The 12762-nt window shown below is 30.4% G+C and overlaps 2 protein-coding genes across 5 annotated transcripts; both read right to left on the bottom strand.

Annotated features, from left to right (window-relative positions):
* Positions 1-1266: 1266 nt before the first annotated feature.
* Positions 1267-3550, bottom strand: LOC8260429 (trihelix transcription factor ASIL2). Of its 2 annotated transcripts, none has more exons than XM_015725383.3 (2): positions 2164-3550; positions 1267-1640 (listed from the first exon to the last, which is right to left on the bottom strand). In XM_015725383.3, the coding sequence occupies exons 1-2, from the start codon at positions 3119-3121 to the stop codon at positions 1513-1515; spliced, it is 1086 nt and encodes a 361-aa protein (XP_015580869.1). In that variant the 5' UTR covers positions 3122-3550; the 3' UTR covers positions 1267-1512. The 2 variants fall into 2 exon arrangements, with proteins under 2 accessions (XP_015580869.1, XP_015580871.1); XM_015725385.3 differs by having other exon boundaries at positions 2188-3549.
* A 6848-nt stretch (positions 3551-10398) lies between these two features.
* LOC125370994 (dormancy-associated protein homolog 4) lies at positions 10399-12492 on the bottom strand. 3 transcript variants are annotated; one of them, XM_048378629.1, is made up of 3 exons: positions 11974-12492; positions 11469-11568; positions 10399-10888 (listed from the first exon to the last, which is right to left on the bottom strand). In XM_048378629.1, the coding sequence occupies exons 1-3, from the start codon at positions 12230-12232 to the stop codon at positions 10861-10863; spliced, it is 387 nt and encodes a 128-aa protein (XP_048234586.1). In that variant the 5' UTR covers positions 12233-12492; the 3' UTR covers positions 10399-10860. The 3 variants fall into 3 exon arrangements, with proteins under 3 accessions (XP_048234586.1, XP_048234587.1, XP_048234585.1); XM_048378630.1 differs by having other exon boundaries at positions 11488-11568; positions 11974-12487; XM_048378628.1 differs by lacking the exon at positions 10399-10888 and having other exon boundaries at positions 11300-11568; positions 11974-12486.
* Between the last annotated feature and the right edge of the window lie 270 nt (positions 12493-12762).

Below are 12762 nucleotides of genomic sequence, written 5' to 3'. Positions count from 1 at the left end.
CATAATTTTTATGGCAATTAAGTTTTTATTAAATATACATAAATAAAATTGGAAAATAAACTATATTAAGGCCTTGTTTGTTTCACATAAAATATGTCAGGAATTTTATGCGTTTAGGATGTTTAAGAAAATAATTCAAAGGAAAATATTTTTCTAATCAACAAAAAATCTTATGTCTTTACTATGCATGACAACGAAGAATGGAGGGGAAGAAAAGGTAATTTAAAGGAAAGAGAAGGAAGCTGTAAGAAAGGGAGAAAAAAATTATTATTCTATTGTGTTTGATTATATAAAAATAATCATTAAAAAGAAGAAAGGGAAAATATGTAAAATTTATTTGGATGAGTGGGAGGAGAAGGAAATAATAATTATTTAAAAATAAAAAATATTTAAGGTAATGTATAAATCTTAAAAAATATGTTATTGCATAATAAAAATACTTACAAGTTTTACAAGTTTTAATTAATTATAATATTTAGTTTTAAATAATTTTATAATAAAATACATACAATTTTTTTCTTATCTTAATAAAATCATGAGATAATTAACTATGAAGTAAATATCATCAAATAATAGCTATGAAATATATAATCTTTGCATAAAAAAAACAGAAAAGAAAAGAGACACGCCTTATATGAAGTAACAATCCTCTTTATCGTAGCAAAATAAAGAGAATGAATAAATATGAAAACCTAACGAGAGACAACTCAAAAATTATATAAAGAGTTATTTTTGAATTATTAATAAAGAACACATAAAATAGAATTTATATATATTTTTAATTCTTTCCCATGAATTTAAATATCACAGCCGAACATAAAAAAAATAAATTATTTTCTAAAAAAAAATATTTTTTCCCAAAATATTTTTCATAAACAAGTTACTTTCCATGAGAGCGTACATGACAAACACGTTATTGATGGATTGTTAGAAACATCTTGAGAAGCGTTTAAGGAATCATAATTTGTCTTCCTTGCCGACATTCCATGTGTCTTTGAACTTCCTTCATATTACTTGAGAGGAAAATCTTGCATGACCTTTTTATGCTTTGATTGCAAGAGTCTGTACTTTGTTTTTCCCTTCTTTTTTTTTTTTTTCCTTTTAATTGTTTCAATATGAACTAGTTTCATCACAACTACAATATGTGTTATCCTCGTATCAAAAACTAAGGATGCATGTAATGTGACTTGGTCACTTTTTATATTCCTCCCTGATTTTGAGGTGGCTTATGTTTTAGAGAATTGGGTAACTGATGAGTAGAGCAAATCATAGAAAATGGTTTACCGTACACTTTACTCAAAGAGTCTTATACTAACAGTAGTACTCATAATTTAAAAAGCTCAATCCCAATAGATCAAGTAACCATGTTGGGCAGTAACCCATTCTTAGCAAGTTGCTACTGGCAATTCTCACTTGCACACCAATGGAAGATAAAGAGCAACTGAGATTACTCCTGTATGCCAATCTCTTATAATGGATGCGTTGGTAGCTGGAACAAGAACTTGTATGCCATTATGGAAGGACCAATGGGCTTAGCTGCAGCAGACCAGAATTAAACAAATCCTCAAATTTCAGGGCATTCCCAAATGTCAAGGAATCAGATAACAGAGTCAATGGATTGAGCAAAGAATTGGCAACACCTGGCACAGACATTAAAGACAATCATATCTCTACTTGAAGCAAGCAACTCACTAATTGAAACTACTGACTAATAGAATTGTCAGTATCCATGGAACATCAGACAGATGGATAGCAGAGAAGAATGCACAAAAGTGAAAAAGACTCACTAGTACTACCAAGATGTTGGAGAAGCTGCAACAAGTAATTAGTAAAGAAATGTTTGTATACTCAATTGAGATTGTGTTGTCATTATAGAGACAAGAAGTTTCAAACTGTGAAATGCTGTCATAAATTAAACTTAACAAGCAGAATACAACCCAACACTACAAACTACAAATGTGTCCTTACCAAGTGCAAGTTTACCAGTAACCAAGGGGGTAATCTTTTACCCACATTATAACACAGATCAACCTAAGAAAAGACTGAAAATCTAAAACTAAAATTCAACTACATTATATAAGTAACCCACAAAGTCTACTCTTAGTTATCACTATCACTATTTGTTATTGCTATTGTTATTCATAATGATATTATTGTTACTACCACTGTGATGATGCTGATTACTACCATTTGCTCCTCTTGTACATGGCTTCAACTGTGAAATCTCCATCTGGGTTTTGATAAAGAATTGCATCCTCTGCAATTCCAAGTCTTTAGCAAACTTCATTCTAGCCTTCTCCATCTCCACCACTTGCTGCAACTTGGCACTCTCAGCCTGCTCATACACTTCCCCAAACTTGAGCATAGCTTGTGTCAACATCCGAATCGAATTTCCCCACCCTTTCTTTTCCTTCACAACAACAACCCTTTTTGCCTTTTTCTCCGGTGGTGGAAGGCTATCATCAGAATCTTCAAATTCCTCTTCTTCAGAATCCTCCTCCTCCTCCGTCTCCACCTGATGACCACGCTTTCGAAACTGTCCTCCTTTCACATTATTGCTCTTCAATTGTACCTTCCGATATACATTGGAGTTAACTGGAATACCTACAGGTATATTACTGGCATTAGTACTTTTAGCAACCGGGCCAATTAATTGATCCAAGCGTTGGAAAAAGGGCCATTTACTAGGGCCAGCACCAGCAGCAATCTTAGCTTTCTCAAGCTTATACTTTTTCTTAACGGTATCAATCCGATTCTTGCACTGAATATCAGTTTTCGCTGATTTGGTATAATCTTCTCTACTGCTCACAATATCCGCAACTTCTTTCCAATGTTTCTGCTTCAAATTGCCTCTACTCAGCTCTAAATATCTCTCTCCCCACGCATCTATCAACACCCCTGTCGCTCCTTCGCTCCAACAATCCTCCCTTCCTCCGCCGTTGCTCTTCGGTGGTTGTTGCTGGATCTGAAACGGAATCACCGCCAGATTGTTCTTCTGCTGCTGTTGCTGCTGCGGCTCCGCCACGGCTGCGGCCGCTACTGTCACGGTGATTCTTCCGTTTGACGGAGACGGCGACGTCTGCGACTGTGACTGGATCTCCATATCATCATCATCGTCCATTATTCAACGCACAAAAATAAATCAACGGCTCAGATCTGATTAATTTTTCTTTTCCTTTTAGAGAGAAAACAAAAGAAAAAAGAAGTGCGTTTATATATATAAAAGAAAGTGAAAGAAAAAAAAAGGTTGACGGGGAAAAGTGGGGATTGACGGAGAAGGAGAAGGTGGGGGTATAGAAGAAGGACACGTGGAGAGGAATTGATTGGCTGTGGTTGGAATTTCCGTCACCGGCGTGATGGTGAGCGTTGTTGCCGGCTTGGTAGTTGTTGAGGTGAATGTTGAAGTTTGTTTGGAGATAAGAATTAACGGAAAACGACATGGTGTTTATGGGAATTGCCTTTGGTGAGCTGCCTGCCGGTTGCCGGTGCTCTGTGTTTCCTAAATTACCCTTGTCGTGGTAAAAATGTGCTAAATTGCAGAAAAGTAAAAGTTTGGCACGCACTTGCATAAACGAGGCTTCTTTAACTTCAACCATTAATAAATCAAAAGAAATATGAGTTAGAATTCTTTTATTAATAATTTTAACCTAAAAAGTGATCCGTCCAAAAGATAGTTATTTTTTTTTATACGTTTTATATCATAGTTTACTTTTTCATTTTTCATTTTTAATTATTAATTAAATAAATAATTATGGTGCTGAAAATCTGTTTAAAAAAGATTTAAAAGTTAAAAAATTCTTAAATCAAAATCAAATTTAAAGAGCTAATTTAAGGATGTATTTAGACTTTTCTTTAATATCAAAACTATTATTAATGATTCCTTATATTATTTTCTCGTGATAAGATATTATTAACAAGTTATTATATTATTTAATTATTTTTAAAAATCTAATTTGACAGTACAATAATCTATCTTGAATTATAAAAATATAATATCAATTTTAATGAGAATTTGATAAGCTAAAAAGATACACTATTATTGTATCCTCGGTTATTTGACATAAAAAAAAATTGTAAACTCATATTAGTAATTTTTATAGAGTAATTCATTCCATATGTGAATTAATAACTTAATTTGTAAATAATGCACCAAAAGACTTTATTATTTTATATTTGATTTTATACTTCGATTTCAATGTAAAATATACTATAAAAAGTAAAACTATAAATGACTTTTATAAGATTTGAGTCCCTCAATCCAATTTTCATAGACCATTTCTATTTTTTTAGTTCTTTCAAGAATATATGTGACTTTCCCTTTTAGTTGTTAATTTAATAATTAAATATCTAGAATACTCAATAGTAATTAATATAAATATCAATATCTATAGTTATTTTTACTTACATTTTGAAATTGCAAATTACCATACAATATTTTTTTTGAGTTTTCATACAAAATTATTTTTTTACCCGTTTTAATTATAGTTTTTATTATTATTACTAACTTAATAAGTAATTATAAAAAGATATCCTTCATTAATTAACACCAATATTATTACATGCAATTAAGTTTTATACTTTACATTTGGAAATTATAACTTTTATAGAAATTTTAATAAAAATGTTATTTTAAAAATATAGTCATAATAATATTAACTAAAAAATTTATATTCTTAATTCGCATGTAAAATTAAAAATGACCTATTTATTTAGAAAGAGAAAGTATTTATTTTAATATTTTAATTTATTTATTAAATATTTCAATACTGTTCGTAAAAAAAATGAGACCTGAGTACGACGTGTACCACCATCTATTGATCCTCTCTATTTTTTTCTTAGATCGTTTAGGGTTAACTTCGATGCTAGCCACCCTAGTGGCTTTTCTTGCCCTTCTTTTGTTATTTTTCTTTATTTTAAGCTCCATTTTGTGTTTTAGTGCCCTAATTGGACTCGTTATTGCAAGGTTTTATTTTGCTGACTTTTGTAGTTCAAGCTCGAAGTCTAGAGATGCAATGGACATTTGGTGCTGCAAAAGGGTAGAATTGGTGATCTCTGGCTTCAATAGTCACTAGAACTTTCAGGAAAGAAGATGGACTACTTTAGTGATAAGTCTTACAATAATGAACTAATTAGCATTTCCTTTTCATGAATTCATGCCTTAGTGCCGTTTGTTTCACTTTATTATGTTTATTTTATGGGTCTTGGACCTCTCTGTTTATTCCCTTGTATTGTTTCTTATTTGGACCTCTGATCCTGGTGCTTAAGTAGGGGTGGTTCCTCTTGTTATATCATAGTCTCTTTGTTTGTTTTTTTTTTTTCAAGCCATTGGACTCTTTAATCCAACAGTTTCTTTAATTGTTAAAAAAGAAATTCACTACACTCAATATTATTAATTTAGAAAAATAAAAAAATTATCTTTTCATTATATGCTTTTTCAACATAAAGATTTTTATTTTTTAAGTTTAATATATTATTGACTAATATCGTTAAAAATCTATTGAATATATAAATTGTTATTTTTTTGTAAAATATTATAAAATTATAGCTAGCTTGTAACCGAAGAATAAAAGATCAACCTATCCCACTTTTCACTTTATTATATAACAACGTTCACTATATATCATTAGCATTTACAAACCCCATTTCCAATAACCTATTATCACCAAAACAATAGAAAGAAAAGTTTTGTTTAATATTTAATTTTAATAAATATTATTTCATTTTCTTTGAGGGATACTTACATATACCCCTAAGCTTACTTTACTTTGCACTTCTTCTTTTTTTTTTTTTTTTTTTTTTACCTTAAAGATATGCACTTTTGTCTTTCATTTTATATATATTTATGCTAGATTAAACGATATAAAATTAGTTAATATATTGAAATATATATTTAAAAAGATTTAAATAATTTATTAAAAAAATTAACAAGTACATCTTAATATAAAAGATAAAAATAAATATCAAATATCAAAAATACATATAAAAAAATTTATTCTTGACAATCTTGAATCGTATCGACAGAGATTGTAATTCTACAAAAAAAGCGCTTCATTCGGAGATGGTTCGTCATATATCGATTTTATGTATCTTTTGATGAATATGATTGTTTAAATATTGTATTGAATCTCTTCTTTCTTTTCACCACACTGTAAAAAAAAAATTAATACTCCTGTAATGGAAGATCATAAAACTTTTATATAGAAAGAGAATTTAATACTTTCATAATAGAGAACTATAAAACTTCTCAAAAAATACTAATATTTATTTATTAAAATAAATTAATATAAAAATTAAATAACTATTTTCGATATTGACAGTAAATTAAAAAAGGAAATTTGATAAAGAAAAAAAAAAAGAAAAAAAAAAGAGATTTTCAATGATTATTCATTAATGTGGGTTTACCTGTCACTTCATTACTCAAATCATTTCTATTAGGAACTAAAGTGTTCTATTTCCTACAAATTTTTGCTATATAAACCTAAACAACAAAAGTTACAAATAGATAAATGTCATATTAATGATAATTTGGGTTACAAGCTAGCTATAATTTTATAAATATTTTGCTAGCTATAATTTATAATAGGCCAATTTGATGAGTTCCTGAGAGAAAGGGGTCATGAACCTCTGTCACCAAGCATCCTTACGTGTCACGTGAGTTTTATTTTATCACCAAAACTTTGCCCACGTGCGGCCTAGCTCGCTTGATTTCCCCGAAAGTCAAGATAGCTAGTCAGCCTTCCCTTGATTGCCAAACTCGGCAGAATGATAGCAATTACGCTAGCGGAAGTAAATTCAAGAAAGTGGCACAAAGAGATGCAAGAATTTTAGAAGTGTATGCTTATATTGTTTAACTCACTATAAGTCTCTTTACACTTCTCTCTTTATAGTTACAATGAGCACACTCTCTCTCTACACAACCATCCACTTACAAATGATACAAGGAAGGGGTATTTATAGTTTTTCCCCCTGTCCGCCAACATGGTCGTGTTTCAGGCCATGTTCAGAACATGACCGTGCTCAAGACCGTGTTCAGAACACGGTTTGGGGTTATTGGCCGTGTTACCTACCGTGGCCGTGTTTCCCGAAGCTTCTAGGTCTTTCGCATTTATATTCAACCAACACGGGCGTGTTGGCAACACGGGCAGTGTTGAAATCCAACACGGCCGTGTTGTGTAGCCTTCCCTGCCTAGCTGCGAGGCGGGCCGTGACATACGGCGTTAGGCAAGAAGCCTGATGACCATATTGGGTTCAACGATTTCTTGATTTTGATGTATATTATTAAGACCAGGAGGCCATGCTGTGATCTTTGTCAGGCATTTCTCAAAGGTCTGTATTTCACCTGTGCTGTATGCTTTGAGACAGGAAAAAACATTCAATTTATGCTTATGCTGCATAAGCAAGCAAAAGAATTGTCTTCACGGCCATGGTTTGTTGGTCGACAATTTTGCTATGCTCCACTCTAAATCCAAAGCTCTTGAACTGCAGCTGGTAAGATCATAAATGCCTTCTGATTATAAAGACTTCATGTACATTATAGCTTAGAAATTAAAAATACTATTATTAAATTAAAATTTATATATTAAAGGCTCCAAATTAAATGAAGGTATAACTTAATAAAACACTTACAAAGTAAAAACATTTTAAAATTAATTTACAAAATTAAAATTAAAAATAAAATAAATTAGCAACACTATATTAGTAATAATAACTAACTATATTAGCTTCATTTTATCTTTTCTTTTTCTTCTCAATAATAGCATAATTATACAACTGTTTGTTCTTTTTTATTTTTCTAAAAAAAATAATCATATAATTATACAATTTTTCATCCTTATTTTATTATTTTTAATTATTATACAAATAATAAACTGCATCACAAATTTATAATCTTTAAATTTCAATTTTATTAAGCAATAAACTTATTTATAATATAAATATTTTAATACATAGTATTAATTATTCTTTTCTTGCAATTATATTTAATAGGATTCAGTAAAATATAATTATTAGAATAATGGGGTTATCAAAGCTTAAAAAGAAAAACCATCAAAGCTTACTGCATTAAATCAAGAGAAAGAACATTACAAATGAAAGGAGGAACGATAGCAACCCACTCTCCACGATCAGACTGCAGACATGCAGCTCTTGCAAGCAAGTGAGCCACATGATGAGCTGACTGTCTAACAAATAAGACTTTGCAATTGACTGAGTCGTCGTTAATTAAGCTGAAACGATCTTTAACTAGAGAATAAAAAATAGAGTGACCTTTAGAGCTTGCACCAGAATTTGACAATCTGATTCGAATATAACATTAAATAGGCCATTTCATAGCCAATATTAGTAATAGAAGATTTTCTATAAATTTTGGTGAAGAAAATTAATTAATTTCACTTTTTCGTCAAAAAAAGAAAAAGAAAGAATAAATATATTATATAACTATTATAATTAAATAAAAGGATTAAAAGTTTCTGAATCATGAAATTAGTAGTCCTACTAAATATGATTTACTAAAAACAAGAAGCTTGATCTTTAATAATATGTTAGCTAAGTCTTTAAAGTTGTTAAGTCAATTATTATATATTATATTTGCCAAATATAATTTTAGTACATTGTAGTACTCTGTCCATTTCAAAAAATAATTCACTTCCAATTTATCATAAATCAAAATATAAATTTTTGTATGGTTTTTTTTCAGAAGAGTCTTTTTCATAGTTAATACCATTAATTTGTACTATCTTTTACTAAAATATCCTCCTCAGACATTGTATATGTCGACTACGTTAAATTTATCAACTCATCTATTTTTGCTTTATAATTTTTTTTATATTAAAAGTCAGTAATATAATCTGGTCGACCATCCAATCATATGAATGAGTAATGTAAAAAAACAATGGATTGGTGATATGGTAACAAGTACAAAGCGGGTCCTTTTTTTAAAAAGGGAAAGGTTTCAACTCCAAAACTCAATTAACTGAATATATATTCAGTTAGGGTAAAACTTGTTAATATTTCTTACAAAAATTAAAACGAAATGAAAAAGAAAAGGAGAGAATTTTGTTTTTCATTTGGACGAATGGGTTGGGCCCTTAGGGATGTTGCAGATCTATTTGTAGCTATTTTTTTAGGGTTCTTATTATATATAAATGGGTTTGCCTTGTGTATAGGCCTTTTCTTACAGAGGTCGGTCACTGGTGAATGGCACTTGACAGGACTAAAACAGGTACAATTCTTTTTGTTTTTGTTTTTGGATCACTAAAAACACTAAATTACTAGCCTTCTTTTTTTTTTTACTATATATTATTTATTAATATTAGATTACTAGTGTTAAAGGGATGAAGGCGGACCACGTTAAATTCCACACTTGTTTTTAGTGTTCATTTCATTAAAAATTAACCCAATAAGAAGTGAAGAAAGATCTAGAGACTCTTAACTTCAAGGGCAATTACTAGCTCAATATTTAGATTATCATGTAATGATTTGGAGCTTCTTGTTGATATTGGTTTATATGAGATGTCACCTTTAAAGATAGACACAGACAATTCTCAGAACAAAAAATGATAGATCTACAAACAGTGATGCATTGGCTGCCCCAAGGAAACACTCAAATAATATTTGATTTTCAACCCTACATTTCTTACCACATCAACTTTATTAATTTTTAGTGGAGAAGCTACACAGACCGACAGACAGACAGACAGACTGGTAGGGATGATTATTACTTCATTGCTTTAAGGAAGGATTCTTATGGTGCTAGTAATTACTGCTATCTACAGTTAAAGCAGCCCTACAAAATAATGTAAAGGAGGTCTGGTACTGGTACTGGTACTGGTACTGGTACTGGATGAATATTGAGAGAAAATAACATTTTCTTTTTGGAAAATAAAAATAAAAAGTTTCACTTTAATTACATGATGAAAACAACTTCTAGCAAAGTAGATAGTAGAGAAAGTAATTTGCTTAGGGTTGAGTTAGTAGAATTTTTCTAATTAATTAGAATTCAATTGATTAATATATACTTATTTAAATATTTTAATAAAAACTAAAACTAATTTTGTTATTAGTATTTTCGTTTTTTAAAATGTATGACAAAAAAGTAAAATTTTTATTTTTTTAAAAGTAAAATTATATTTATAATTTATGAGAAAGTAATTCTTTTAGGAATTCAATTTTTTAGAAAGTACATTTTTCAAAAATTAGACTATTTATACCAAATAAAGCCAAAAATATCAATAACCAACATATTAAAATCCTCCCTATGTTCAAGTTTAACATGACTGTATAAATTTAGTCAATAAATAATTATTTATTTCTAAATTATAAATTTAAATTTTTAATAAAATTTCAACCGTTCATTTTTAAAATTGAAAGTATAGTTTATAATTTGAATATGAAAAGATCTCAATTTATAATCATCCCTGTAGCTGAAGTTTTTTTTTTTGTCCATTCAAGCTCCACAAAGTTTCATTAATAGAGGATATAAATACAGAGTCCATATTCACAAGAACATATATACAAATCCAAGAAACAGAAAAACAACGACACCATGTATATGTACAACAACAAAGAAGAAGAAGGAGAAGAAGAAGAAGAAAATCAAACACCCCAACAAGCAAATATGTGTTCGGAAAATTAAGCCGGTTTTCCTTTTCCATTCCTCTCTAAGAAACTCTAAGAAGCAGCATTCGGTTCCTTCAACGCCATGTATCTCAGAACCGTGCAGTGGTCTTAGTTATTCCTAATATATATTATAAGATATGATCAAGAGTTTGCTATATATATATATATATATATGTACATTCTTCTATTCTTTAAATATTGTTGCCGATTCTTCAAGCAAAAATCGTCACTACATATCCTCTCTCAACGGTCCAAAGCACTTATCACAATCCTGCAATTAAACATTTAGGCAAACATTAAAGATAAACCCATAACCCATTAATTGGTACGTGCAGAATGATAACTTTCCCCTCTCATTTTTGCAACATTATTTGCATCTTAAACATCCTAACACAAAGGGGAACGCTTTGGGTTTTCTTTTGTGTTTTCTCAAATTTTAAGTATAGTTAGCTGCTGTTTTTCAGCAAGCTATAGTTAGCACTATATAAATTTAGAACTGGTTATTTTTTTTGTGAGAATTGAGGAATTTTTTTTTGTCTATCAGCTATCTGCTTAGTTTGTATTTTTAATTATAAAAATTGAAAGTTTTCGAATTTAAATCTTCTAGACACTATTTATTAATATCAGTATGAATTTATTACGATAAATGTAAAAGGATAACTATTTACCCACTAAACTCCAATGAATGGAAAAGAAAAGGGTGATATTGCTGGTATTTGGTGGGGATAATAAGTATAAAGCGGTATCAAGGCCTTAAAATAAGAGTGTGAGATATATAGAGGGAGTGGCTAGTTGTAGAGAGGCAAGGGGCATAAATGTCATTATAGTAAGAAAACAAAAAGAGAGAGAACCAATCGTAAACAGTCGGACTTCTAGGCTCAGAGTCTTGTAATGCATCAGCAGACGATTTTCTCCTTGTCCATTTCCTTAATTCCCCGCTCGGTGTCCCAGCTGCATCACAACACAAACCAGACTTCTTATTACAACAGTACAGCTTCAGAACTGTGTGTTTGGTAGGAAAGAAAATAGTAAATTTCAAAAAAGAGAAAAACTCTAATTGTTAGAAATAAAGTCACACTTCCACACCAACCAGTCATAACATTTCAATTCATATATACCCTTTTGCAACTGTTTCTCAACTAATCGATAGAAACGAGCCTTTTAATCTATTTACAATCGTGAAGATCTATATATGGTAAATTGAAGTAGAAGAAAATAAATACACTATGAAAGTAAATCAGGAAACTTTCAAGATCCATTAGAAAACCTCCTGGGATTCTAAAGAACCCCTTTTTTTGTTATCCTCATGCAGATCAATCTACCACAGCAAAAATATATTAATTATGAAAAACTTACGTGAAAAAGGTGTCCTAGGAGTAGTACAGGTAGAGGAAGCAGGAGAATCAGGAGCAGAACCAGGATCAATAGAAAGGTTCTTGAAATTAGAATTACTCTTTAAAATAGTAATACTTCGAGTAATAATAGGCATCTCCTCAACAACAGGAGGTGACGATCGTGATGCAGAGAATGAATCATATTTACGCAGTTTTCCCACGCCCGTCTCAGGCGCTGGCCCTGCGAGCGTTTCGTCCCACAGCTTATGGAGAAATTCCATCTTCTTTTTCTTTTCAATCAATTTCTCTAAAACAAACTTAATATATTTCCTTTCCCTCTTGTAAGTAACAACCGAGAAAACGCCCTAAAAGAAAAGCTTTAAAACGACTGTTACCAAGAGCGGAGAAAGGAGGGGAAGGGGCGAAACGCAGAAAGAAGACAAGAGAGGGAGGTTGAATGTACTTATTATTATTATTATTATTATAATTATTATTATTATATCCGTGAGCCAAGAAATGGTGATCTAGGGTTTGTTTTTATAGAGCAAAAAGAGAAGTTGTAGAAGAAGGGTAGATAAATTGATGGCTGTAATGTTAGTGGCTCCGGTTACTATATATGGCTTTTGTTAGGAGCCGTTAAATTAGATTTGCGATATTTTTATTTGAGAGGAAAATTGCCTTATTTAGATATTCAATAGATACTTCAACTTAGAATAGTATTAGCCAAGTTCAGTTAATTTGTTGATACACGTATATAGGGATAATCTAATTTATTTATTTATTTATAGGTTCAAATCCTGCTCTTAATTGC

The sequence above is a fragment of the Ricinus communis genome, chromosome 8 (genome assembly GCF_019578655.1).
Source record: "Ricinus communis isolate WT05 ecotype wild-type chromosome 8, ASM1957865v1, whole genome shotgun sequence".
Classification (NCBI taxonomy): Eukaryota; Viridiplantae; Streptophyta; class Magnoliopsida; order Malpighiales; family Euphorbiaceae; genus Ricinus; species Ricinus communis.
Note: the sequence above shows the minus strand (reverse complement) of the source record. Positions and strands in the feature narration are given on the sequence as shown.